Source organism: Ornithorhynchus anatinus, chromosome X1 (assembly GCF_004115215.2).
Source record: "Ornithorhynchus anatinus isolate Pmale09 chromosome X1, mOrnAna1.pri.v4, whole genome shotgun sequence".
NCBI lineage: Eukaryota > Metazoa > Chordata > Mammalia > Monotremata > Ornithorhynchidae > Ornithorhynchus > Ornithorhynchus anatinus.
The window spans coordinates 90,811,942-90,839,174 of NC_041749.1; the positions used below are offsets into that span (position 1 = coordinate 90,811,942).

Here is a 27,233-nt window from a genome sequence, read left to right on the forward strand (position 1 = left end):
AAGGAGTTTCCAGTTTAGAGATCAAGGGATCTTCTTTCTACCTACTCCTGAAAGCTATCCCTATGCCTGGACTTTGGATTCCATCCCTTCTCACCTCCCAAATCCCCTGGGATCTCTTGCTCCCACCCTCCTCCTCTCCGCCAGCTATCTTTAATCCCTCACTCTCCCCCTGGTTCATTTCTCTCCTTCAGGCATCCCTAAGGGGATAAAAAAACCAACAACATCCTCATGCCTCTCTGCTGCTTTCAATATGGTTGACTAGCCTCTCATAGAAACTCCCTCTGCCTCTGGTTTTAGCAGCACAGCATTCTAGCAATCAATCAATCAATCGTGGTTTTTGAGCACTTACTGTGTGCAGACCACTGTACTTGGGAGAGTACAATACAAGCGAGTCGACAGACATTCTCCCTGCCCATGACAAGCTCATATTCTACCTTTCTGACTTGTCCTTCTCAACTTCCTTTGCCGGCTCCTCTTCCTCTCCTCTCCCAGGGCACTCGGCTCTTCTCGTTCAGCACTAACTCTCTCGGGGAATTCACGCGACTCACATGATTTTTGGCTTTAGCTGCAGCTACCACCTCTGTGGAGATGACTCCCAAATCTGTATTTCTAGGCCTATTCATTCAATAGTATTTATTGAGCGCTTACTATGTGCAGAGCACTGTACTAAGCGCTTGGGATGAACAAGTCGGCAACAGATAGAGACAGTCCCTGCCGTTTGACGGGCTTACAGTCTAATCGGGGGAGACGGACAGACAAGAACAATGGCACTAAACAGCGTCAAGGGGAAGAACATCTCGTAAAAACAATGGCAACTAAATAGAATCAAGGCGATGTACAATTCATTAACAAAATAAATAGGGTAATGAAAATATATACAGTTGAGCGGACGGGTACAGTGCTGTGGGGATGGGAAGGGAGAGGTGGAGGAGCAGAGGGAAAAGGGGAAAATGAGGCTTTAGCTGCGGAGAGGTAAAGGGGGATGGCAGAGGGAGTAGAGGGGGAAGAGGAGCTCAGTCTGGGAGCTCCCTCACCTTCCCCACAAACTGCCTCTGAAACAGGTCCACCTGGGTGACCTGCTGAATTTTTTCAGATGAAGTTCAAGGTTCGGTGAGTCATCTGGGTGTAAACTTAATATGGCGTGTACAGAATAACTCCTAACCACCCATCTAAACCCTCCCGCTCATTTTTTCATCAGTCGACCACACCACTCCTCACCCTGTGTCACAAGTTTGCAACGTTGGGGTCAACCTTAACACCTCTCTCACCCTCCCCATATCCAATCTGTTTCTAAGATTTTCTTCCGATAATATCTCATGTTTCCTGTCCTTCCTCTCTGCCCTTACCACCACCACCACCCTGGTACAAGACTTTAACACCTCCCATCTGGGTACGGTGATAGTTTTTTTTCTGGTCTCCCTGCTTCCGTTCTCTCCCCTCTTCACCCAATTTCCCAAGTGTTGACATGCTCCTCAAAATCCTCCAATGGCTCCCTGTTGCCTCTTACATAAAATCAAAACAGCCTCTGACCATTGATTTCAAATCTTTCTATCTGCTGGCTCTGTCACAACTAGTTGCCTTACTAAAACCCACTAAACCCCAACCCTCATTCTTTGCTCACACCACTCTCTGACTGTTGGCCCACTGGTCAAGTCAATCCCCCATCTGCAGTGTCCTTCTTCATTTTTTTTTTTTGGTGCTATTTGATAAGTACTTACTATGTGCCAGGCACTGTACTAAGCGCTGGGGTAGATATGAGCTAATTAGGTGAGACAGTTCATATCCCACATGGGGCTCACAGTCTAATGCCCATTTTACAGATGAGATAACTGAGGCACAGAGAAGTGAAGCGACTTGCCCGAGTTCACAACACACCAAATGGCAGAGCCGGGATTAGAACCCAAGTCCTTCTGACTCCCGGGCCCGTGCTCTATCCACTAGGCCACTCTTTGCCAAATTAAGTCCCTCCCTTCCTTGAAAGCCCTTCTAAAAAGTCAGCTCCTCCAGATTCCTTGATTAATCCCCACCCCTTCACATTCATCTCTGTGATTTACCCGCTGAAGCTTGCTATTTTCATCCATGTTCACACAGCTTTACCAGTTGTCTGCAGGTCATCTCATATGTGCTTCTCTTTCACATTAGATTGCAAACTCCTCCAGCCAGGGACTACTTCTCCAGTATAACCCTTACACTCCGAATACAGTGCTCTGCACCCAACAGGCCCTCAGTCAACTCTGCTTTAACAATAATAATAGTAAGAGCAGTATTTGTTAAGCTCTTACCGTATGCCAAGGATTCTCCTAAGAACTGGGGCAGATACAAGAAAATCAGGCCGGACAAAGTCCCTGACTCTCATGGGGCCCCCAATCTACGGGAGAGGGAGAACAGATATTTTATCTCTATTTGACAGATGAGGAAACTGAGGCCCAGAGCAGCTAAGTGACCCAAAGTCACACGGTAGACAAGTGGCAGAGCCGAGATTAGTCCCCAGGTCCTCTGACTCCCAGGCCCTGCTCTTTCCACTAGGCCGTGCTGCTTTCTGTCGACAGTGATACTGTTGAACTAGCCGGTTTATCAAGTACTAATATCAAGGGACTGGGTGTGGTGCTTTCAGTGAAAGGCTTTCATCGATGGAACACCATTCCTCTGGATAGGACTTTGGGCTCTTTTTTCACTTACTGGTTTTCTGATTTAGCCCGGCAGGGGAAAAAAGAGTGCTTTTCCGGATTAGTCACTGCCATCCATTAGAATCATCAGGTTTTTTAGAAACACCCACTGAATGCTAGCAGCATGGTCTAGTGGCAAAAGTACGAGCTTGGGAGTCGGAGGTCATGGGTTCTAATCCCGCCTCCGCCACTTTTCTGCTGGGTGACCTAGGGCAAGTCACTTAGCTTCTCTGTGCCTCAGTTACCTCATCTGTAAAATGGGGATTGAGCCTGTGAGCCCCACATGGGACAACCTGATCACCTTGTATCTTTACCCCCGTGTTTAGAACAGTGCTTGGCACATAGTAAGCGCTTAACAGATACTATAATTATTATTATTATTATTACAAGATCCTGGAGAATTATAGGAAACCTGAACGATGTTGTCCTTCCCCTCAAAAAGTTGAAGTCGAGGGAAAAGATGATCATGGAAAAACGTAGTCATCATCAGCACTGAAAAACCGTTAAAATACCAGCACCGAGAAAAAGAACCGAAACACCCAAACACAGATATGAACAGGGGGCCTCTCTTGTCCACACCGAAACTCATTCCTGGCCTCGGGAGCGTTGGGAAATTTTTTACATGACCCGCAGAACCCCCTCTCTCTGTTCCAGTAGAGAGCGGGTTTTCTTTCCCACATGGAAGTGGGTGGCCTTCAGAGAATCTCCCTACAGAACATGGAGACCTCCAATGTGTTTGGCTTGTTGGTTGCCTCTTGAACGTTTCGCTAGAATCGGATGAGAGATGTGAAGGCCTGGAAAGAGCTGAAAAAGGAGAGGGATAATAGCGAGGAGGGAGAAACTGTGTTTACTCCTTCAAAGACTTGTCTTCTTTTTTACCAACTGAAAAACTGCAAGCCTGGAATAAAATTTTCAAATCCCTCTCGTGAAGTATTTTCTTTTAGAATGATTAAGTACTTTAAGATCGTTACAGTTGATCTTTACTCTCATAACATTTCTAAACATTATATAAGAGGATGCTTTCTGCAAGTCAATTTTCAGTATTAGTTGTTCTCAGTACCAGTGCCTACACACTTCATAGACATGTACTAAAACAGTCAGAATTGTTGGCTCTCAAATCCAAGATGGATTTCTGCCCACAGAGTACGGCTGCCCTCTTTAGAGGGAGAAAAAGGGAGCTCAAAATGGGGCTGGGCCTTGATCTCTGTTGTTGTTTGATTACTGTAATCATCTGCACCACACTTTCCCCTCAGGTCCTGCCACCTGAAAGAATGTGAGAGGACCCACAAAAGTCCCACTTTCAATTGTGCTGGAAGCAGGGTCCCCAGCCTGGAATGGAGGAGGTAAGAAGGTAAGAGGAAGGACAGGTGGGGCCAGCTGCAGAAGCAGCACGGCCTAGTGGATAGAGCACGGGCCCGGGAGTCAATGGGCCTGGGTTCTACTCCCGGCTCCGCCACCTGTCTGCTGTGCTACCATGGCCAAGTCACTTCCCCGGCCCTCAGTTCTCTCATCTGCAAAATGGGCATTCAATACCTTGAGAAGGAGCATGGCCTACTGGAAAGAGCAGGGGCCTGGGAGTCAGAGGACCTGGGTTCTAATTCTGGCTCTGCTGCCTGCTGTGACCTTGGGCAAGTCACTAAACTTCTCTGGGACTCGGTTTCCTCGTTCAATATTCAACACTTGTCCTCCCTCCTGCTTGGGCTGTGAGCTCCATGTGGGACAGGGACTGTGTCTAATGTGACCAACTTGTATCTACCCCAGTGCTTAGAACAGTGCTTGACAATATAGTAAGTGCTTAAAGAAAGAAAAAACTGTTGGCTGTCTAAACTTCTTGTATCTACTGGCCACTGCAAACTTCATGCTGAGTAACTCTAGTGGGAATTTTTTTCATCTCTTACTGTCTTCCTGTCACTGCTCCCTGCGCATGCCAAGCACTTTTGTCTGGGTACTTCCGTGTGTGTCTGAGAGAGAGGCTTGTGGGACTGGATGGGGATGTGACTGGGTCCGTTTATCCTGCCTATTCTTCTGTCTCTTGGTCTGCTTCTATCTATATCTCCCCAGTTCCCTTTCCTGCTTTTTTCTCTCCTCTATGCCACATGCTTAGACCACTGATCCTCCCTCTCCAGCTCCTCTTGGAAGTCCCCAAAATATTCACACTCTACTTTTGATTTAAAGTTTGGAAATGCTAGAAGATAGGGGCTTGAAGCCCTAAAGGTGCTGTTCTCCGAGACATATGCAAGGTACGACAGACTTTGCACTTTTAGCCAGCCAATTAATGGTACTCAGTAAGTGCTGAACGAATACCGCTATCAAGCACTTAACATGTGCAGAGCACTGTACTAACACTTGGGAGGGGAAAACAGAGTTAGTGGACATGATCCCTGCTCTCAAGGAGCTTACAATCTACCAGGGGAGACCGACATAAAAACAAATTACAGACAGGGAAGAGCAACAGTGCTTAAAGATATATACGCGAGTGCTGCGGCAGGGGGAACTATGAATACCCAGTGTCTGGGTAATGTGTAAGTGCTGGAGAGGCAGTAAGAGGGGGAAGATAGAGTGGGGAGATGATAGATTCATCAGGGAAAACCACAAACCACCAGGAGGAGATGTCATTTCCTTCTAGACTGTAAGCTCGTTGTAGGCAGGGAATGTCACTATTTATTGTTGTGTTATACTTTCTCAAGCGCTCAGTTCAGTGCTCTGCACACAGTAAGTGCTCAATAAATATGACTGAATGAAGAAGGGCCTCGAAGATGGGAAGAGTGGTGGTCTGCCAGATGTAAAGGGGGGCGTTCCAGGTAGAGGGAGGGCATGAGCAAGAGGTCTAGAGCGAGGAGAACCAGGCACAATGAGTAGGTTAGCTTGAAGGGAGTTCGAAGAGTTCAAACGCAATATTGTGTGCCAGTTAATTATGATTAATATAGTAGATGGTTCTTAAACTTCCAAATTAATTTTAGATTTGATAATCAAGTATTGGAAGTAGTTCCATTTGTTCTCTACATCTGTTATTTTCCTGAAATTTTACTTGAAGTTGGATGCTAATATACTTCTACGGACTTCAAAAGCAGTTTGAAAACATGCCACGGGTCTTTTGTGAAAACAGTAGCGATGTGAAGAAATCACAGGAATAAAAAGAAAATGGTTTGAAGTGAAGGATGACTCCCTACACCTTGCTCCATCTGCTTACCTGTAAAAGGCACTTGATCCTCTCTCCCGGGGCCATGATTGCTGTCGTGAACACACCAGATAACATCCCAGCTGCAAACAGCTGGGGATAGCTGCACAGAGAAAAAGACAGAAATAGAGGGATGTGAATGAACTGCAAATGATTCGGGAAGTTCGGGAGGGATAGGTCTGGTATGGACTATCTGCTTTTTGTGCTTTCCAGACAAGAGCCCCGTGGAAAAAAAACAATAAGTCTTCAAAAAACCATTCTCCCCTCTACTGCTGTCTCTTTACGACGCAGGGTGTCTAGGAGAGGGTGTCCTCATCCCTTTCCGGAAGAGGCATCCCCAAGACAGTGAAGGGTTAGGAGGATCCTGCCCAATGGCAGCCGTCCAGGCCTCCAGTGCCAAAATGAGTGGGAGGTATGACTCAAGAGGCCTAACTTGCATCATTTCCTGAATTGTGGATTCAAGCTGATTTCCAAGGACTACCCCGGGCCTGATAACTCTGCCCTCTAATCCTCATCAATTTAGCTCCAAGGACTCAGCCTAGCTGAAGGCCATCTTGACCGGGCAGGGCAGAGACATCTTCTGCTAGCCCAGTCCCCTCCCTCTTATGGCTCCAAACTGGGAATTGGAGCTTGAGTAACAAGCTCAGGTAGGCACAGAATGACACAACGGGCGGGGGTGAGGGGGTGTCACACTTTGCCGAGTAGCCAAGGTGATACCTTCAGAGTTAACCGTACCCCGTATGGCACTTTATAAATCCAACGCCGAGAGACTCTATTTGAGGGATAAATGCCTATTTATCCATTAGAACATACTGAGTGCCTAGTGTGTGTGGAGCTCCGTGCTAGGCCCTTATGAGCACAAATGAGGAAAAGGTCCAAGCCCTACCCACAAGGAGCTTTCGAATTCACAGCAGAGGCAGGTAGACGAAAACTGGAGCCACAAATGAGAGACGAGTGAAAAACCAAAATACAAGCACATAAACCAAAAGGGTGGGTGAAGGGCAAAGGAGGTGGGAATATTTGGGAAATGCCTCCCGGAGGTGGGTTTGCAGGAGGGCTTTGAAGGTGGGGAGGGATGTGGCTGGGAAATGTGAAGGGGGAGGGAGTTTCAGGCAGGAGGAAGGGCGAGAACAAAGGGTCCAGAGCAAGCAAGGGCGTGCCTAGAGGAAGTAGGATGGCAAGCTCTTCCCTCAGCAGAGAGTTCGGAGCAATCTGGGCACAGAGTCTGAAGGCTTTCAACTTCTGCCTGTTAGGTAACAATTAAGCCTCATTCTGCCTTTCTTTCCTGGGCTGAGAGGCACATTACAGACAAGGGCTGAGAATCTTTTCCACATAAGAACAAAAGGGTGTCGGCACCTCGTGGGCAAGGACGGGTCACTTGGTTATTCTCTACTTCCCACGCACCTTGTACAGTGCACCACAGCGAGTGGGTACTTAAGAAATGCTGCAATTCCTCTTCCTCCCAGCACAGCCAGCTAGTCTAGCATGCCTAACTGTGCTTCTGGCAACCCCTCAGAAATCGCTCACCCATGAATCGGTCCAAACCCTTCTTGAATCTACTCTCTGCAGCCTACACGGCTTTCTAGAATAATAAATTCCCAAAGCCTACCACTGTCTTCTTTGGTACCTACCACCTACAAGTTTCAACGGCTACCCCTTTTAGCTGGTTGTGGGATTTGTTGAACAACAATCCCATCTTTGTCCCGTCCACGCCCTGCACGATTTCATAAACTTCAAGCATCTCCCCTCTCATAGGTGCCAGTGCTTTGTTTTATGTGTGGGGTAAACGTGGGGTTTGGCTTTGAGGGGACAGTAAGGGTGGAAAACACCCCTCTGGGCCCCAGCAAGGGTATAAGCAGCTCCCTGGAGCCTGGTAAGGGAGAGAGAAGTCCCAGTCTGCCCCCCAGAGCCTGGAAGAGACACAGAAAGCCTCAGGCTGACTCTTAGTCGGATGCGGAGCACCGAAGAGGCACTGCCCAGCACCAGAGTCTGGGAGGGACGTAGGAGCCTCCGACCAGGCCCCAAAGCCTGGCAGGAACAAGAAGACCACAGTACAGCAGCAATGCTATCACTGGGTCAGACCCATGGCCCATCCAGCCTAGTAGTTTGTCTCCCATAATAACGATGTTGGTGGTTAGGGGCTTACTCTGTTCTGAGCACTTACGAAAGAGGAAACTGAGGCACAGAGAAGTGAAATGACTTGCTCAAGATCACACAGGAGGCAAGGGGGGGAGCTGAGATGAGAACCTGGGTTCTTTGACTCCCAGGCCCATGTTCTTGCCACTAGGCCCCACTGCTTCTCTTGATTCTACTGCTCAACTTTCTGCGGTAACAAAATGCATGTTTATCACCTGCTGGGTGAAGAAGTGTTCCTTCTGTTATTTTCAAGCTGCTATTTTCAAGCTTCACTGGGGCCTCCTTTGTTCTGATGTTGCGGGTTTGTGGAACAGAAATTTCCTGTACACCCTCTACCCACCCCTTTTTGCCCTCACTGCTGGACTCCCCAACCGAGGGCAGCGTGTGATGGGATAGGGGCGGGGCAGGGCAGGGAGGCAGCTGTTTGTCCAAAACACTTGAGGGGTAAAGCAAATGTCTTCACCTCACAGTGCCAATTCCCGCCTTCATCCTCACGGATATGGCAGCCCCGTCCTCTTTCGGTCTTTGTCTTTCCCGACTGAAGAGTTCAGACTCTCTTTACAAAAGAGCATCTTCAACTTTGCTTGTCTCTACCCTATCACTTAGCACAGTGCCTGACACATGGTAACCATTTAATAGATACCATAATTATCATCATCTCCCTAATCAGCTTGGTGTACCTTCCGACCCCAACCAATCAATCACTGGAATCTATTGGCGCTTTGTGCAGAGCACTGGACTAAGCGCTTGGGAAGGTCTGATACAATGGACTTGGCAGATGCGACCCCTGCCCAGGAGGAGTTTAGAGTCTACAAGGGGAGAGGGACATTAAAACAGATTAGGGGTAGAGGAAACAGTAGTTTAAGGATATGTTGTACAGAGGTATGGTGAGGCTGGGATGAGTCTTAAAGTGCTTAGCTCAATGTGGACAGGGAACGTGTCTACCAACTGCTATATTGTACTCTCCCAAGCACTCAGTACAGTGCTCTGCACAGAGTAAGCGCTCAATAAATACGGCTGATTAAGGGGTATGCAGTCAAGTGCACAGTCGACAGAGCAGGAAGGGGAGCTATGGGAAATACAGGGCTTAGTCTGGAGAGGCCTCTTGGAGATGTGATTTTAGGAGGGTTTTGAAGGCGAGGAGAGTGGAGGTCTGTGGGCTACAAAGCGGAGAGGGAGCTCCAGGCCCTCCAGCTCTAGCATGTCCTCCTTAAGACAGCTACATACAGTATGCCAAGTGCTGCACACCAGACCAGTAATTTAAAAGGATGGTCAACCGCGACACCAAGATCTCTCTCCTCTGTCGTGACTAACAGCTCGGAGCATAACTTCACAAAGTTTATTTGGATTCTCTCCTCTTGAGCCAGAGGACACCAAGGAATAAGGGGCACGCAGTGCTTCTCCCCCAGGGCAATGGACCGTCTCCTTTCCCGGACTCACAGGCCCTACCGCTAGGACTTGGACTCCTGAGACACGTAGAAAAGTAGGTAACTGAAATATTGGTGGAAAACACAATTTGGGTTAGCAGCATGGCGCAGTGGATAGAGCATAGGCCTGGGAGTCAGAAGGTCATGGGTTCTAATCTTGTCTCTGCCACTTGTCTGCTGCATGACCCTGGGCAAGTCACTTCACTTCTCTGGGCTTCAGTTACCTCATCTGTAAAATGAGGATTGAGACTGTGAGCCCTCCGTGGAACTGGGACTGTATCCGTCCCAATTTGCTTGTATCCACCCCAGCGCTTAGTACGGTACCTGGTTCATAGTAAGCACTTAATACCATAATAATAATTTCTTTTATCATCATCCACTATATACACCATCCCCACTCCCCCAAACCTATTTAAAAATTATTTGCCAGTACACAACACAGTGCACAGGGATTCTGAAATTCTAGCCATGTCTTCTAAAAGGCACCCTGCCTAAGGAGAGCATCTGTTTTAATGGGAACACTCCTATTTTCTGCCTTAGCATGTGTGGGCCATATGTTTCACTGATAATTATTGTGGGCAACAAATGGGATTTCAATTCAATCATTCAAATTCTCAATCACGATGTTAATCATCCCCTTCATCAATGGCATTTACCGAGTGCCTGGGGGCTGAGTAATAGTGTTCGTTGAGTGCCTGCTGGTTGCAATGCATTGTACTAAGCACTTGGGAGAGGCCAATAGAAGCACAAGATGTGGTCCTTGCCCCACAGGGAGCTTCCACGCTAACACAACAGTATTCACAAATAGAATATCAGAATAAATGATTCAATATTAGTTCAATGTTGAGAGGACTGTACTAACCGCTTGGGAGAAGACAAAAAAAAATCATGATGGCATTTATTAAGCACCTGCTATGTACAAAGCACTGTGCTAAGCACTGGGATAGGTAGATGACAATCAGATCGAACCCAGTCTCTGTCCCACAGAGAGCTCATAGTCTAAGAGTATCAGTGTGGCCTAGTGGATAGAGGACGAGCTTGGGAGTCAGAAGGACAGGGGTTCTAATCCCTGCTCTGTCTCTTATCTGTTGTGTGACCTTACAAGTCACTTCACTTCTCCGGGCCACCATTCCCTTACCTGCAAAATGGGGATTCAATACCTGTTTTGTCTCCTATTTAGACTGTGAGCCCCATGTGGGATCTGATTATCTTGTCCCTGCCCCAACGCTCAGTATAGCACTTGGCAAATAGTAAGCGCTTAACAAATACCGCTATTATTATTGCTATTATTATTATTAAGGGGGAAGAAGACCCAGAATTTTATCCCCCTTATACACCTGAGGAAAATGAAGCACAAAGAGGTTAAGTGAGTTACCCAAGGTCTCCTGATTCCCAGTCCCGTGCTCTTTCCCCCAGTCCACACTCTGAAGCAAAACAAAACACAGTGCCTGGCCTCTAGGGGCTTATAATCTAATGGGGAAAGAGAAGTAGACAGGGGGAGGAGGAAAAAGAATAAGGATATAATAGGATATAATATTTCCAGGTGAGATAGCTGAATCAATAATTGAATGTGGCTACCCTAGTGGTTGACAGAGTAAGCGCTTAAGAGATACAATAATAATAATAATAATAATAATAGTGATAATAAAGTTTCTGGAGGAACGCCCTGTGCACTGATCTAACTTACTATGCACTAACCCAACCCTGCAATCAATCACTGGTACTTATTGAGCGCTTACTCTGTACTGAAGAAGGCTTCTTGAGTAAGATAGGACTTGAGGAGAGCTTTGGAGGGAGAGCTGTGGACTGGCATATTGGAAGGGGGAGGTGCAAGCAAGGGATTGGAAGCAGGAGAGTCAACTGAGGGCTATAGCTTGAAGGTGAGCTTAGGAGAAAGAGAAGTGTGAGCTGGGAAGTAGCTGGTGAAGAGCCCCGATAGATAAGAAGGAGAGTGCTAGTGGAGAGCCTTGAAACCAACGGTTGGGACTTTCTGCTTGATGCAGAGCAAATTGGAAGCCATCAAAGGCTTTGGGGGAGTGAAAGAGACCTGTGTGGAACCACGTTTTAAGAAGATGACCTGGGCAGCAGCAGAAAGTATAAGATGGAAGGGACTGACTGACTGTACGTTCCTATCTCCAAGTCTTTAAATGGGCTGTTGGCATGCCTAACTTGGGCACCTCTAGACTGTAAACTCGTTGTGGGCAGGGAATGTGTCTGTTATATTGTTATATTAAACTCTCCCAAGTGCTCAGTACAGTGCTCTGCACATGGTAAGAGCTCGATAAATATGGCTGACTCACTATCTGGCCTGCTCACCCTTTGGGGCAGTTACACTTCAGGAAAGTGAGGCCCTCTCCCCTTCACCCACTTCTGGTTCCCTCAGATCTTGAACCCAGTGGGGCCTCTGCCTTCCACCACCACCCATTTCAGATGGGTGAATGCTGAAGGGAAGGTGACTAGGTGAGCTGGTTTCAGCGGATCAACTTGGATCTGCACCCTGGAAAGACTTGATATTTTACCCTGCCCTAAGCCCCACAGCACTTACGGGTAGATCCGTAATTTAACTTAACGTCCATCTCCCCGTCAAGACCGTAAGCTCCTGGTGGGCAGGGAATGTGCCTAACGACTCTGTAGCTTTGAACTCACCCAAGCGCTCAGTACGGTACTCTGCATGCAGTAAGCACTCAATAAGTGCCACTGATTGATTGATGGCAGGCCTGGGTCAGTGCGTAGTAAGGTAAATCAGTGCACAGGGCATTCCTCCAGAAACTTTATTATCATTATTATTATTACTATTGTATTTGTTAAGGGCTTACACTATGTCAAGCTCTGTCCTAAGCAATGGGGTAGCTACAAGTTTATCAGTCCAGATACAGTCCCTGTCCCACATGGGGCTCCGAGGCTAATGGGGAGGGAGAACAGGTAGTGAATCCCCAATTTACAGCTAAGGACACTGAGGCCCAGACACAGCAGGCTAGTGGCAGAGCTAGGATTAGAACCCAGGTCCTCTGACTCCCAGGCCCAGGCTCTAGTCTGACTCCCAGACCACACTGCTGCTGCTGATAGTGGCTGGAAGAGAGAAGCAATATGGCCTAGTGGAAAGACGACGGGCCTGGGAGTCAGAGGACCAGGGTTCTAATGCCGGCTCCGCCCCTTGTCTGCGGTGTGACCTTGGACAAATCACTTCACTTCTCTGTGCCTCAGTTACCTCATCGGTAAAATAGGGATTAAGACTGTGAGAGCCCTATGTGGGACACTGTGTCCAACCTGATTAGCTACTTATCTATCCCAGCGCTTTGTACAGTGACTGGCACATTGTAAGGGATTAATAAATACCATTAAAAAAAGAGTTCAAAACAAGGTTTGATTCATTCATTCAATAGTATTTATTGAGCGCTTACTATATGCAGAGCACTGTACTAAGCACTTGGAATGAACAAATCAGTAATAGATAGAGACAGTCCCTGCCGTTTGACGGGCTTACAGTCTAATCGGGGGAGAAAGGCAGACAAGAACAATGGCAATAAATAGAGTCGAGGGGAAGAACATCTTGTAAAAACAATGGCAACTAAATAGAATCGAGGCGATGTACATTTCATTAACAAAATAAATAGGGTAATGAATATACAGTTGAGCAGACGAGTACAGTGCTGAGGGGATGGGAAGGTAGAAGGGGAGGAGCAGAGGGAAATGGGGGGAAAGGAGGGTTAAGCTGCGGAGAGGTGAAGGGGGGGCGGTAGAGGGAGTAGAGGGAGAAGGGGAGCTCAGTCTGGGAAGGCCTCTTGGTTTAAGGCAGGGTTGGAGCAGTACTGGGTAGAGGGTTGTGCTGAGTCAGAGTCTGTCGCTCTAGGATTGTTTAAGTCCCTATAAAGGACACCTGCAGGGCACGTTGTGTGGGTGCCCATGTAGTTATGAAACTGGTCCCTAGCCTCAGGCACAGAACTGTGCTGCTCTGCCACCTTTCTTTCCTCTGATGACGAGATTCCTACCTTTTCCCTCCCTCTACTTTGCCTAAGAGAGATTGCAAGCTCACCGGGCAGGGCCCGGGTCAAACTCCATGTTCACTATCGTGCTGTGCACATAGCTGGATTCAATAAATGTTAAAAAATAACAGGCCCCCCAACACAACAGAGTTACGTTCCTTAAAAACGCGGTCGTGTCGGAAACAGCTACATCGCGGGGTCCATCTTCCCTCAGACCTACATATGCTAAAATCAGGTTCTGATCCAGAACCTCTGGAAAAGATAGTGAAATTATTTTACTCGCCAGGCTGTTGTTTAACCTTTGTTAATGTGGTCACGCTACGCTTCCAACTACCTAAAGTCAATGAAGCACTGTGATACGAGGACGAGTCTTTGCAGGGAGCTGCAGAAGTAGAAGCTTTGTCTGACTGTGGTAGTAGTTTTCCCGACTTCAGCAAAGGATGTGTCTAACCACCACCACCACCTTCTTTGCTTCATAACGTGCTTCCCGAACACCTCAGGCACACCTTTGAACTCTTTACAGACCACACTGCTCGGGGTCTGCTTGTGGACTAAGTGAGTAGTACTACTGTCCAGCTCTTTCTCTCCCTCCCTCCCTGCTCCACCCTCCCCCTCCTCTCCAATCAACTGAGCACTTACTATGGGCAGAGCCCTGTACTAAGTGCTTGGGAGAGTACAATCCAGCAGAGTTAACAGCTCCAGGAAGCCGCTGACCCCTCCCCACTCCCTAAATTTACGCCAATCCTCTCCCAACACCAAACTTCACTGTATAATGCAGTGCATTAGTTCCCTTTTCCTTTCAACTCCAGCCCCCCACCCTTGCCCCTCCATCCTCTTCTCATCTTCTCATGCTCCATGGGAAGCAGCATGACTTAGTGGTAAGAGCACAAGCTTGGGAGTCAGTCAGATGATGTGGGTTCTAATCCCGGCTCTGCCAACTGCCTGCTTGGTGACCCTGGGCAAGCCACTTAACTTCTCTGTGCCTCAGTTACCTCATCTGTAAAATGGGGATTGAGACTGTGAGCGCCCCGTGGAACAACTTGATTACCTTGTACCTACCCCAGTGCTTAGAACGGTGCTCGGCACATAGTAAGCGCATAACGGCTGCCATAATTATTATTATTATTATCTTAGCCATGGCCACAGGAACAGAGAGAGGGACACAACACCCTCCCTCCCTCCCATCCCACCCAGTCAGTCTCGGGCTCTGTCCCCGTAGCTCCGGCTGAAGCAGAGAAACTGAGTTGCACACAGGAAGGGGTGTTGGTGGCGGCTGCCGCAATGAGAGCCAATTTCAAGACCAAAGGTGAGAGACACAAAGCATCGTACCACACAGCACGGTTCGGCAGAAAGGTGGCACCAGGCGTGGTGGGATGAGGCGAAAAAGCAGCTGGGAACAGGGGAAGGTCGGGGCAGAGCAAGGGAATTTATTTACCTGCAGCATTTGGGCATAACATCAGGGACAGAGCCTAAGAATGGTGGGGGAAGTCAGCAAGCAGGGCCTAGCAGACCCCCGGGTCGTAAGCGTTGTGGGTTGCTCGGAAACTGGCATAGGTCTGGACTTCAGTCGAAGTCTTACAGCCTACGCGGGGAGGAACTAATGCCCATAATAGTGAAAATAACTATTACGGTATCTGTTAAGAGCTTCCTGTGTGTCAAGCACTGTTTTAAGCAGTGGGGTAGGTACAAGCTAATTGGGTCAGACACAGTCCCTGCCCCACATGGGGCTCACAGTCTAAGCATCCTGTGAGCTCTACAGAAGCAGAGTGACCTAGTGGAAAGAGCACAGGCCTAGGAGTCAGAGGACCTGGGTTCTAATCACAACTTTGCTGCGCACCTGCTGTGTGACCTCAGGAAAATCGCTTCACTCTTCTGTGCCTCAGTTCTCTCGTCTGCAAAAATGGGGATTTAATACTGTTATCCCTCCTACTTCAATTGTGAGTCCTATGTGGGGCCCAATTACCTTGCATCTACCCCAGCGCTCAGTACAGTGCTTGGCACATAGTAAGTGCTTAATACCACAATTATTACTATCATTATTATTACCTAAACTGGAAAGCTCAACTGACGGTACTTGAAAAGTGGATCTCACTGGTGTACAGGTAAACTTTCCCACCAGGGAACCCCACCAAGGCAGACATGCAGTGTCAGAATGAATCTGCCCCCTTCCTTAGTAAAATTTGGTCCCTGATCCCATCGCAAGAGATGGCCAACTCCAGGTTTGTAATTCCCTCTCAGGGAAGCATCTTCAGGAGTAGAAACTATATGCTGTTGTATAGCCTAAGAACATAAGCAATGTCCTAGCTGGGACAAGTCTAATAGTCCATCCAGCCTGGAATTCTGCCCCCGACAGAGGCAATAAGAGGAATAATGTGATGGTCTCCCTCCTAGACATCCGACACTTTGACAAACACGTTCATTACTTCTTACTCCCAGCACTTGGGGAGGTTTATTGTTTTTAATTAACGAGATGCCAGAAGACCTCAGGACCTCGGAAAGTGCTCAGCACCCAGTAAGCGCTCAATAAACACCACTGAGGGATTTGTCGACTCTCTAGAGTTGAATTTGGACACTGCTACTCTGTGACCCTCGGGCAAGGAGATACCATCTGTGGACCTCAGATGTAAAATAAATATGGAAATAATACTGCTCTACCTCGTCTGGCTGTGGTCAAGAGCTAGTTAAATTATTGCCAGTATGCTATTAATATAAAACACAATAGAAATGATTACTGCAGTATCAGCACCACCAGGTTGAAGTAGGAAATACATAAAACAAATGGGGGGGAGGGGAGGAGGCACGAGGGAAAGGCAGTGTCATTTTCTCTTTTTGTTTCTAGAAATAACGGCCCCCTTGAGACTTCACCTCTTTCAGAGAATGGATGGAGCTTTAAGGGAAGACTCCTTCCTTGGCTAGGAACCTGCCTGGAGGCTGCCCAAAGGGGCATTACCTCACTTGTCAGCTCAGCCTCTTATTGGAGCTAGTTTCTTTCACAGGGAAATATGGAAGGTGAGTGCATTGGGTTAATGGATTTTCTGCTCTGGGAGAGGAAGAAATGGATTTGTTATATAGCATCCACCCCCAGACTGCCTGATTTTTCGTCTGGACCACCTCTTCACCCTCCACACCCACACACTTTCCAGACAACTCAAATGAGTCAGGAAAGTTCAAATTTTGGCTTTTAAAGGAAATGGGGAAATTGTTTCGCCCAGCCATTCCGTCACCCTGGAGCCTAAAGTAAAAGTCTCTAGGGTGGGTAAGAAGTCTAAAACAGTTTGAAGAACTTACCTCAGGATGTCATCCGGGGTTTTCTGTTGGAGTCTCTTTCCCAAACCAAATCCAAAGAAGCACACAGCAAACATGGGTGTCACCCCAATGATTGGTGCCGTCATTCCCCGGTACAGGCCCTGGATGCCCTGCAAAAACACAAAGCACACTTGTGGGTGTTTACAGGGAAAATTTCTTCAGGTGAAAAAGGGAGAAATTCACCCTGTAACTGACTGCTTTCCTCCTTTGGCCTATATCAGAAGTTACCATCCATGGGTTCACAAACCCCAGGAAGGGCAGGAGAGGAGGAGGTACGACCATTACAGCAAACAACGGGGGCTGGTAAGGGAAACTTTGGGGACCCCGATAGGACGTGGCAGCACAGGTGGTGAAATGGCCTTGTTCGGGGCCTCGGGCTTAGAGGTCTACAGGGATCTATTTTCATCTATCACCTTCTCAGGCTGCTGCTTTTCACTTTACCATAACACAGCTCTGGTACAGATTTCTCTGTGAGTGAGTAGAGATATGTGTTGGAGTGAGGGGATGGATTGGCGGGGGGGCAGTCTTAGAGAAGAAGGTATGGAGTGGATGAGTATGGAAAAGTGAGGAAGAGATGTTCTTCAGGGGAAACCTTGATACCATAGGAGTGCAGTTTCTTAAAAAGCTTGAAAAGTCCTATCCTAAGTCCACGCAGTAAAGACCACAGTTTTGACCGTTATTAATCATATTTAACAAAAAAAGAAGAGACTCTTACGAAGGCCAAAGAAATGGCACTGCCTAAGCAATGCAAGCATAGTGCTATTTGCCAAGAGAGCCTGGAAAGAGCCAGTTTTAAGGTGTACACCTAGTTCTCTAATGTTGGGGTTTCATGCTTGCCAGAAGCCCACATTAAGAAAAACTCAGGCTGTAATACTCAAAGGGGCCAAGGTCGTTTGTGTGCGCTTTTTTCCAACATTACAACAGACCATATTCAGACAAGATCATTTTGGTGGAAGAACTTTCCCCGATTCCCAAACGACGTTCTAGCTAAAATGTGTAGAAAAAGCAGCTGCTCTGGCAGAACTGAGTATACCATTGCATTTCCTCTGCCGAGTCCTTCCACGCAGAGCGGTTCTAACAGTTCCTTTTTCAACCAGATTCTAAAGGGCCCGATAGCTTAAACCTTAGGCCCGAGTTGCGGCTTGGCCTAAGTGGAAAGAGCGCCGGGCTGAGAGTTAAGAGACCCAGGTTCTAGTCTAGACCAAGGCTTAGGCTTTGCCTTGGGCAGGTCACAGCGTCTCTGGGACTCAGTTTCCTCATCTGTAAAATGGGGCTAAACTACCCACTCTCCCTACCTTCAGACTATGAATGCCATGTCAAACAGGGACTGGGTCCAATGTGATTATCTGGTATCTACCCCCGCTTGACACAGTGCCTGGCACAGAGTGTTTAAATAATGCCATCATCAATAGTGCCACCCTTGAACAGATAAAAACAATACTGGTGCACTGGGGCACTTCATCAGTTAAGGCGGCTCAGACTTGTTGAGGCTGAGCTAATGGGGGGGAAGAGCCAAGAGAAGATAAACAGAAATGACTAAAGGTACATAGTCAATCTTGATGAGAAAAGAGGGAGGAAACGTACTGCGTCTACCATAGAGATGACAAAAAGTAATTTAACAGACATGGAAATACACTATTTTTATCTGTAAGCATGTGGTGGGAAGGAGGAATCTCGCTGACTTTATTCATTATGGTAGGTACTGGAACTGTGCCATGTACACATGAACATTTACTAAATACTAGAGCTTCGAGAAATTGAGAACCTGAGATCACGGGTCGAACCATGATCCGATCCAGCCGTATATAGACTTGTCCTATGAATTTAATAAAAATGCCACTGACAGATGAGGATCCCTGGGGACAGTGAAAAAGGTCAATGCAGGGCCCACAGTCCCGACCACACTCTGCGCACACAAAAACTGTCCTCCGTTGTGCTCGGAGCTTGGCCTCCTTGTCTTCCGATCCTTCCGAAGCTTTGATTCCTTCCTTAACTGCAGTGTGCCACGCTGGCCTCTCTGTGCCAACAGATTCCCAATTTTCAGCTGAAATCAGCACTGATGCCCTGTTCTACTGCATCTTTAAAAAATTTCCCCTGCCCTCTTTGATCTGTTTCCCAATTTTAACTCAGGATATAGCATCTGCTTGGGTATCCTGTCATCCTACTGTCACCTGTTCTCCTCCCATGTCCCACTTGGCAAAACTGGATTGCAGTGAGCAGAGCTTCAGTGCTAGAAGGCTGACCATGCTCTTGGACTTCACTGGCTGTAATCCTGCCTTGTGACGTGATGTTCGGTATGGCTTACGAGTGATACAGAGGAAGGTTTCACGGTGTCGGATGTGGTGCTGTGGGGAGCCCGAGTGTCACAAGCGTAAAGAAGGGCAGCCCGCACTAGAGCTCTGTAGACCTGTGGTTTGCTGGAGAGCCCAGTAACAGGCTGCTGCCACATTGTTCGACAGCCCCCAGTGACCTTCTCCGCAGTTTGAGCATCACCACCAACTCGAACATTAAAATCACCCTTTCAAAACAGTTTTTCAGCTGTGGCTACTCTTGTCTTGAGTTTATCTAAATCTTGGTAGAATTGTTCCTTTTCTCTACTGTCACTGTGAGGGCACATGTGCTGAAAATGGTGGCATGGCCCTTCTCTTTCAGTGGCAGATAGGGCATCATCAGACGGTCACTCATACCTCTGGGCAGGTTCAGAAGGTCCGCTATCGGTGATTGTCTGATTGCTGACCTTCTCAATTCAAGTTTCTACTCCCTTGTCTATCACTCCATTGTTGGACAACATGCTGCTGAGATGACGATTCTGTGACCGCTGTCTACATCTTTCTGGCTCAGCATAGGGCTTCCCTGGTGCAGACTGATACATCCCTTTTCTCCACAGTGGCTAGCTGATACGGCAAAGGAGTTTACAATCATTTGCATCTTCTTGGGAGTGTGCCTCTACGGTGCAGTAATCGGCACAAGGAAATTACTTGAATGACTGACTCTAGGACTTTGGATGATGTTCATAGCCTGTAGAGTTCAGAGATTGTCCCAGAGGAACAGAAAGGTATATATTAATGACAGCATCCAGGTTCCATTTTACATCTTCCAGCATGGATGAGTACAATAAATTGAACGGGACCAGCCCCACTTCACATCCCTGCTTTACCACACTGGCGACGGGAACTGAATTAGACAGGACCCTTTCGGCTCCGACACTGCTATCGGAAGCAGTGGTAAAGCATTCGGGAATTTTAATGGACTTCTCTGGGCAGCAAAATTTACCAAGCAATTTCTGGTTTCCACCTACTGATGGTATCGAATGCTTTCACAAGTTCTATGAAGACCATACAGCAGTAGTGAGGCTGACCCCCAACTCTTCAATCCATCAATCAATATTTATTGAGCACTTACTGTGTGCAGAGCACTGGACTAAGCATTTGGGAGGATACAACTTGAGAAGTACACTTGAGAAGCAGCATGGCATAGTGGATAGAGCACGGGCCTGGGAGTCTGATGGTTATGGGTTCTAAACCCGACTCTCCCACATGCCTGCTGTATGACCTTGGGCAAGTCACTTCATTTCTCTGTGCCTCAGTTACCTCATCTGTAAAATGGGGACTGAGCCTGGGACCCCCACGTGGGACAAGAGACAATGTTCAATCTGATTTGCTTGTATCCATCAGCACTTAGTATGGTGCCTGGCACATAGTAAGTGTTTAACAAATGCCATTATTATTATTATTATTACTACAACACCACAGAGTTGGTAGACACATTGCCTACCCACAAAGAGCTTACAGTCCTTCAAAAACACTTCTTCAAAAGATGGCGTTGGTGATCAAAACCTGATGTTTGGCATTTTCGGAGCAAAGGTGGTTGAATGATCTTCACAGTTTGAGCATCACCACCAACTTGAACATTTAAATCATCCACTAAAAAGGTTTTCAGCTGTCGCTACTCTTGCATTGAGTTGATCTAAACCTTGGTAGAATCGTTCCTTTACTTTTACTGTCACTGTGGGAGCATATGTACTTATAAAAGTGGCAAGGTACTTTTGTTTCAGGGGCAGGTACAGCATCATCAGATGGGCATTTATACCTCTGGGTGGGTTCGGAAGGTCCAATACTGAGGATCATCTGATTGCAAAGCCAGGCCCCGATAACCACCATTCTATAGAGCGACGGCATCTCCAAAAGAAGGTACATCCGCTGCTCATCTTTGTGGCTGTCCTTCATGGGGTGGGCTGGTTTCATTTAGGGCTATGTTCCCAACTCCATTTCTGGCCAGCTCACACAATGTAAATGGCTTTTCTTTCAGGGCAGTGATGGGGACGGTGACCGTTTTCATATTCACATGGCATCCTTGAACCAGATACACTTGGGTACTTGGAAAATGGAGTCATGAACGATTGGTTTGGGGGTACATTTTCCCATGACCTTACAAGTTATAAATCAATATGGTACAGAACCTCTGGAAAAGTTATATGTGATTCCTCCTCTACACTGTAAGCTCACTGTGGGCAGGGGAACGTGTCTACCAACATACCTCCTGCCCCCCCTATGGTCATCCAATTCAATCATTGTTGGGTCAATTGCTCTTTTTTATTCCCAATACCTCTCTCTTGATGGGAAGTGGGTAAATCAGCTTCAGCCTGCTTTTCAATTGTTTGATGTATAATCAGAACAGGGGAAAAGAGAATAAAACTTACCAAAACAGATGGTTTATGTGCAAAGGCTAATGAGCACATTCCCACTTCTTCACTGTTACCACTAAATGTTACCGTCGTTTTAAACGTGACTCATCTTCTAATGATCTGAAACTAGTCAGCGCCAATTTTTAGGGCCAGAATTTGGTAAAACCATAAACACTTTACATGTGTTTTTCAAAAACACAGGTTCTGTCCCCTGCTAATCTGATAAAGAGATTCCTGGAGAAGCAGCATGACATATGGAAAAAAAGCACTGGCCTGGGAGTCGGAAGAACTGGGTTCTAAACCTGGCTCTGCCAAATGGTTGCTGTATGACCTTGAGCAAGTCATTTAACTTCTCTGTGCCTCAGTTTCCTCAACTGTAAAATGGGGATTTAATCCCTGTTCTCCCTCCTACTTGAACTGTGAGCCCCATGTGGGACAGGGACGGTGTCCAACCTAATTCACTTGTACCGTCCCCAGCACTTAGAACTGTGTTTGACATGTAGTAAGTGCTTAACAACTACCCGAAAAATGAGTGGATGGACTAATAGATTAATGGAGATCAGGCCCTTTCTCTCCTCCCTCACCACCTAGATCCCCGCACAGGCTGCGCAGGATGATGACCCAGCCGGAAGTCAGAACAGGCATGGGCAGGGAGGCTTGCATCCCTCCCAGGTTGGCCTTCCTTAGGCCCACACCCCAGTACTCTTACAGGCAGAGGTGACCTTGTGCTAACTCCATCTTCTAAGCAATGCCAGGACGATAGCTCCCTGCAGCACTTACATATCAAACAGACTACTGAGCGTGCACAAGTTACCACTGGGGATCAGTAGGGTTAGGGAAACAGGTGTACCCCCGATACACTTGGGTACTTGGAAAATGGAGTCATGAACGATTGGTTTGGGGGTTACATTGTCCCATGACCTTACAAGTTATAAATCAATATCTGGTACAGAACCTCTGGAAAAGTTATGTGCGATTCCTCCTCTACACTGTAAGCTCACTGTGGGCAGGGAAACGTGACTACCAACTCTGTTATATTGTAATAATAATGTTGGTTATTTGTTAAGTGCTTACTATGTGCAGAGCACTGTTCTAAGCGCTGGGGTAGATGCAGGGTAATCAGGTTGTCCCACGTGAGGCTCACAGTTAATCCCCATTTTACAGATGAGGTAACTGAGGCACAGAGAAGTGACTTGCCCACAGTCACACAGCTGCCACATGGCAGAGCCGGGATTTGAACCCATGATCTGACTCCCAAGCCCTGGCTCTTTCCACTGAGCCATGCTGCTTCTCCCAAACGCTTAGTACAGTAAGCACTCAATAAATAGCACCGATCGACTAACCTTAAGTGCTATTATTTTGGTAAAGATAAACCTCACCACAACTCGTTTCACCTTTCAGAGTAATTCAAAGAAAAATACCACACTATGAAACCATTTGAGTTGCAAGAAGGTCATGAGTTTTTACAGGAGGCTGCAGAATAGAAGTATGCTCTTCGGCCTCCTTCAATGACGCATTGAATTGTCACAGTTTGATGAGGCCCTTGGACAGCAGTCCCTCTGATTCAGAAGTAATTAATGCACTGACTTCTGCTTGACCTATTGCACGCTTTGCCTCCCCAGTTCAACATCGCCTTTGGTTATCTGCTTAGGGGGCCTCTTCAACACCCTGAAAAACATCCACTGTGGGCAGAGTTTCTTTCGAGATGCAATCAGTTGATTGCTTAATCTCAGCCCAGGTGGGGAGGGCACAGGGAGGGGTTTACTTACCTACTGAGTGCTCGGCCGGTTCGCCGGGGCCGGTCAGGCATATATGCGAGGTGAGGCGTCAAGCAATACAGGTCGTATCCCTGGGACGGTGGTAACCCAGGGCAAGGCATCAAGCAATACTGGCTGCATCCCCAGGGGTGGTTGGATCGTGGGATGATTGAACCCGGGGTATGCCTTTATGGAAGTTCCCTGGTCCCCGCCTTTCCCTCCTCCTGGAAATCATGTTGAGCCTGGCTGAACCTGGCTAAGAGAAAGACAGATTGTGAGCCAGTTAGAAGGCCCCCTTTTGGCTAGGCTGGGCTTGAGATTTTTGGTCCTGCAGGGTCCTAATTTCACCAATTAACTCTCTCTCAGATTCAGTCCTATCATATCTTTCATACGATTGACCCTCATTCAGCCTTCCAGGAATGCAAACCGATGAGACACTCTTTTATTCTATTTCAAGGAGACGTGCAATGAAAGTCTCCAAGTCTGCAGATGATATTAAGTTCTTCCAGGTGGTTAAAAGCCTTGCCGATGGGGATAAACTGCAGGCAGACCTCGGAGAACTGAACGAGTAGGATGGAGAAGAGCAGACGAGCTTCAGTACGAGGCAGATGCAAGGTCATGCACCTCGGAAAATTACAATTACACACCAAGGGCTTCGGAGCAATCGGTCGCAGCCCAGGAGAGGGATTTCAGTTAGTGCTAACCATTCTTCTGAATCGTCGGTCCGGTGTACAGCAGCAGCCAAAAAAGTCAATGGAATGCTGGGCATCACCAGCAAGGGGAGAAAAAAAAGATAGAGCTTTGCCATTCTATAAAACCACAGTATGCCCACATTTGGAATACTGTACACCGTCTTAGTCACTGCATCTCAGAAAGGACGTAATAGAGCTGGTCAAGGTATAGGAAAGGGCAACCAAAATGATCAGGGGGATGGAGAAACCAACATATAAGGAGACACCAAATTATTTAAAATCATTTAGGGTGTGGACAGGATTAACAAAGAATTGCTGTTCAGGCCCCTCCCCGCAAGGGCAACAGGGGACCCCCTGAAGTTTGAAGGTATTTAAGATCAACTGAAGGAAGCAATTTTTAAGGCAGACGTTGATCAACATATGGAATGGGTTAACACAGGGAGTTGCGTAGGAAGGAATTATCAGCCGCTTTAAGAGGAGTTTGGCTAAATTCATGAACGAGAAGTCAGTAATGGGTTAGAAGAACAGGTAGGGATGTTCGAGGGAAACGTTAACCAAAGGGGTGGCAGTGTGGGAAATGGTAATCATCACACTGCTCCAAGTCTCCTGTTGCCATTATCAGAGACAAAAGACTGGGCTGGATGGCCTGCTGGCATTTCCGATGTGCTCATTCATCTCGAGCCCAATTTTGTGCAGCCACAGCTTGCGTTTTCCTTTCCAGCTGAGCTGCCTCATTCTACAAATGCAACATAGTTGTCAGAGAAAAAGAGACGCATCCACTGCTCGTCACTAGTCTCGAGTCCCTCCTTCCCAGTGCGTTTGTTGATGCATCTCCGATAAGGCTATAAACGGCTTCGGCGAGACCATGTCCACCTCGTGTGACTCCACCGCATGAGCAGCTGAAGATCGCGATTTCTGTTATGCTCATCTCTTCCAAGAGCTCTTCAAACATCGGGTCCATTCCTACCAATTCCTCCTTACAAATTCTGTAAGGGCATGATTTTAGTAGTCCTGCCCATCTCCTCAAAGTCACAGCAAAAGTTGATCAGTGAATAATCCCCAGGATGGGAGTAAAAACGTGGATGGGGACATGCTCAAATCGGAGGACAAAGTGTAACCAGAAGGCAACTTACTCATTAGCTAGACTCTTGGAATACGTAGGGAAATTATCACTCATTTGGGCAAAGTTACAATTGCCCAGGAAAGCACAAGGCTACATACTTGCATGTGTTGTTCTAAACCAATGTGGACTGGCCAGTGGCCTGGAACCAAGCAAGGGGCTTTCCCTCTCCGTTCCCAGCAGCTCCCAGTGCAGGACCAGATTTTCAAATAACACAGGATGGCCAGAGAGTGCCGGGGGAAAGATAGAACAACACATCCCTTCCATTGGGCCAGGAAACACCCTGGCACATAAATACTACTCTTCTATGCCCTACTCTAGCCCCATCTCTGTACAGGGGTAGAGGGTCACACCTACACTTCAGGGGGTTCAACACACTTTAAAAAAAAAAAGAAGCAGCACGATGCTGGGAGTGGCTGGAAGACTGGGGGAATTCCCCTCATGTCCTTATCCCCTGAGGCTGAAAGAAGCTACAGGAGGATGAGAAGAATAAGTTACAGTCTGTACGGGGAGAAAGTGGGTAGAAAGGAAGTTTAAAATCTCTCAGTCAGGGACCAAGGCCTATTACCCACAGCAAGGAGTAACTTCCACTATGGGAAGGGTTCTACCTGAAGACAGTCTTCGTTTCAGCTCTTTTCTACAGAAAAAGGGGGTGGGAGGGAGTTCAGGCAGCTGTGGCAGAGAAGTTGTCCAAAGAATAACACAACGGGAAACACCGAGGACTTACGGTGCGATCCCCCAGTCTAAATAGGTTGGACAGTAAAGAAGACAATAACCATAATCATACCTCTTTAACCAGTGTGTTCTTAAGACAGTAGAACATATCATAAAAAAAAAGTTAAAGAAACTGCCATTTCAGAGCCAATTCAAAGGATGTCCTTTAAAATTTTAAACACACTAAACCTGAGCAGGAAACAGGAAGATGTAATATGGCCGGCCATGTATGAAGGCCCGGGGCAACAGTGATAAGTGTTGCCCAAGAAAAAGGAAGCAATGTGGTCTAGTGGAAAGAGCAAAGGTCTGGGAGTCAGAGGATCTGGGTTCTAATCCCAGCTCTGCCATTTGCACTTGCCTGCTGCATGACCATAGGCAGGTCACTTTGCTTCTCTTTGACTCCCTCATCTGCAAAATGGGGATTTGATATCTGTTCTCCCCCCTTAGACAGTGAGCCCCACGTGGGACCTGAGGATATTGTATCTGCCCCAGCACCTAGTAAACTGGCACACAGTAAGCACTTAACAAATAACACAATTATTATCATTATTAATAATAATAATAGGTTGTAAGGCGAGGGGAACACAGGAACATATTATATTTGACTGCCAAGTGGCCAGAGGATTTGGGACGATATAGACCTAGGAGAAAGGTGACCTGGACAGGGATATAAAATGCTTTTATAACCAATAATCATGAACTGCACTTAAGACTTATTCTTGGTATTACTGTTTCAACAGTAGTAATAATAATAAAAACAATAAAAATAGCATTTAAGGGCTTACTGTGTACTAAGCACTGTATTGAGTGCTTGGGTAGAGACGATATAAGCGGAATAGACACAGTCTCTGTTCCACGTGGGGTTCACAGCCTGAGGGGGAGAAAAACAAGTACTGAATCACCATTTTATAGATGAGGAAACTGAGGCACAGAGACATTAGGTGGCTTGCCCAAGGTCTCACAGCAAGCAAGCGGTGGAGCTGGGATTTGAAATGGTTCTAACCAATCTCAAATGTGCTCTTAATTGTACCGGTAAAATTAAAAGGTTTTTATGCGGAAGCAAAAATGCAAAATTGTTTAGGGGGAGATCAGGTGATGGGCATGGAGTTATGAAGAAAGCAATGGGGTAAATGGCAGAGAAGCCACCAGAAATTAGGTAAAACAGCACTTGTATTTTAAAGTAGTTTAATGTAATGCCATTTTTATGAACTGTTTTAAGTGGGATGATTCTTATAAAACCAAAATAAAGAAAAACCTCATTAGAATCCTATAACGAGTTTTCATGATCTGGCTCTCTGGCCCAGATCATGCAAGTTCTCTCCTGGACTTTACCTTCCTGTTGACAGAAGTATGCCTGATGTTCTCCCCTGATTCTGGCCCTCTGGCTAATTCCTGTTTGTCTATTGCTCGTCCTGAATTAACTACCTGTGGGTTTACCTTGCTTTACTGTGGGCAAGGAACGTATCTACCCACTCTGTTAAACTATACTCTTCCAAACACCTAGTACAGTGTTCTGCACGCAGTTAAGTGCTCAATAAATACTACTAATTAACTGATTGCCCCAACATCA

The 27,233-nt window shown here is 47.0% G+C and overlaps 1 protein-coding gene and 1 long non-coding RNA gene across 2 annotated transcripts in view; both read right to left on the reverse strand.

Moving 5' to 3' along the window:
• Window positions 1-27,233, reverse strand: part of SLC25A20 (solute carrier family 25 member 20) — a 46,122-nt gene that overhangs the window by 8,970 nt on the left and 9,919 nt on the right. Inside the window, exons 3-4 of the mRNA XM_029050842.2 lie at window positions 16,679-16,806; window positions 5,857-5,947 (exon numbers count right to left, since the gene is read on the reverse strand). Of these exons, the coding sequence (XP_028906675.1) occupies window positions 5,857-5,947; window positions 16,679-16,806 (219 nt within the window). The remainder of the gene's footprint in view (window positions 1-5,856; window positions 5,948-16,678; window positions 16,807-27,233) is intronic.
• Window positions 18,353-25,961, reverse strand: LOC114806464. Its single transcript, XR_003754502.1, has 2 exons — window positions 23,150-25,961; window positions 18,353-19,714 (listed from the first exon to the last, which is right to left on the reverse strand). It is a non-coding gene; the product is annotated as an uncharacterized LOC114806464 (long non-coding RNA).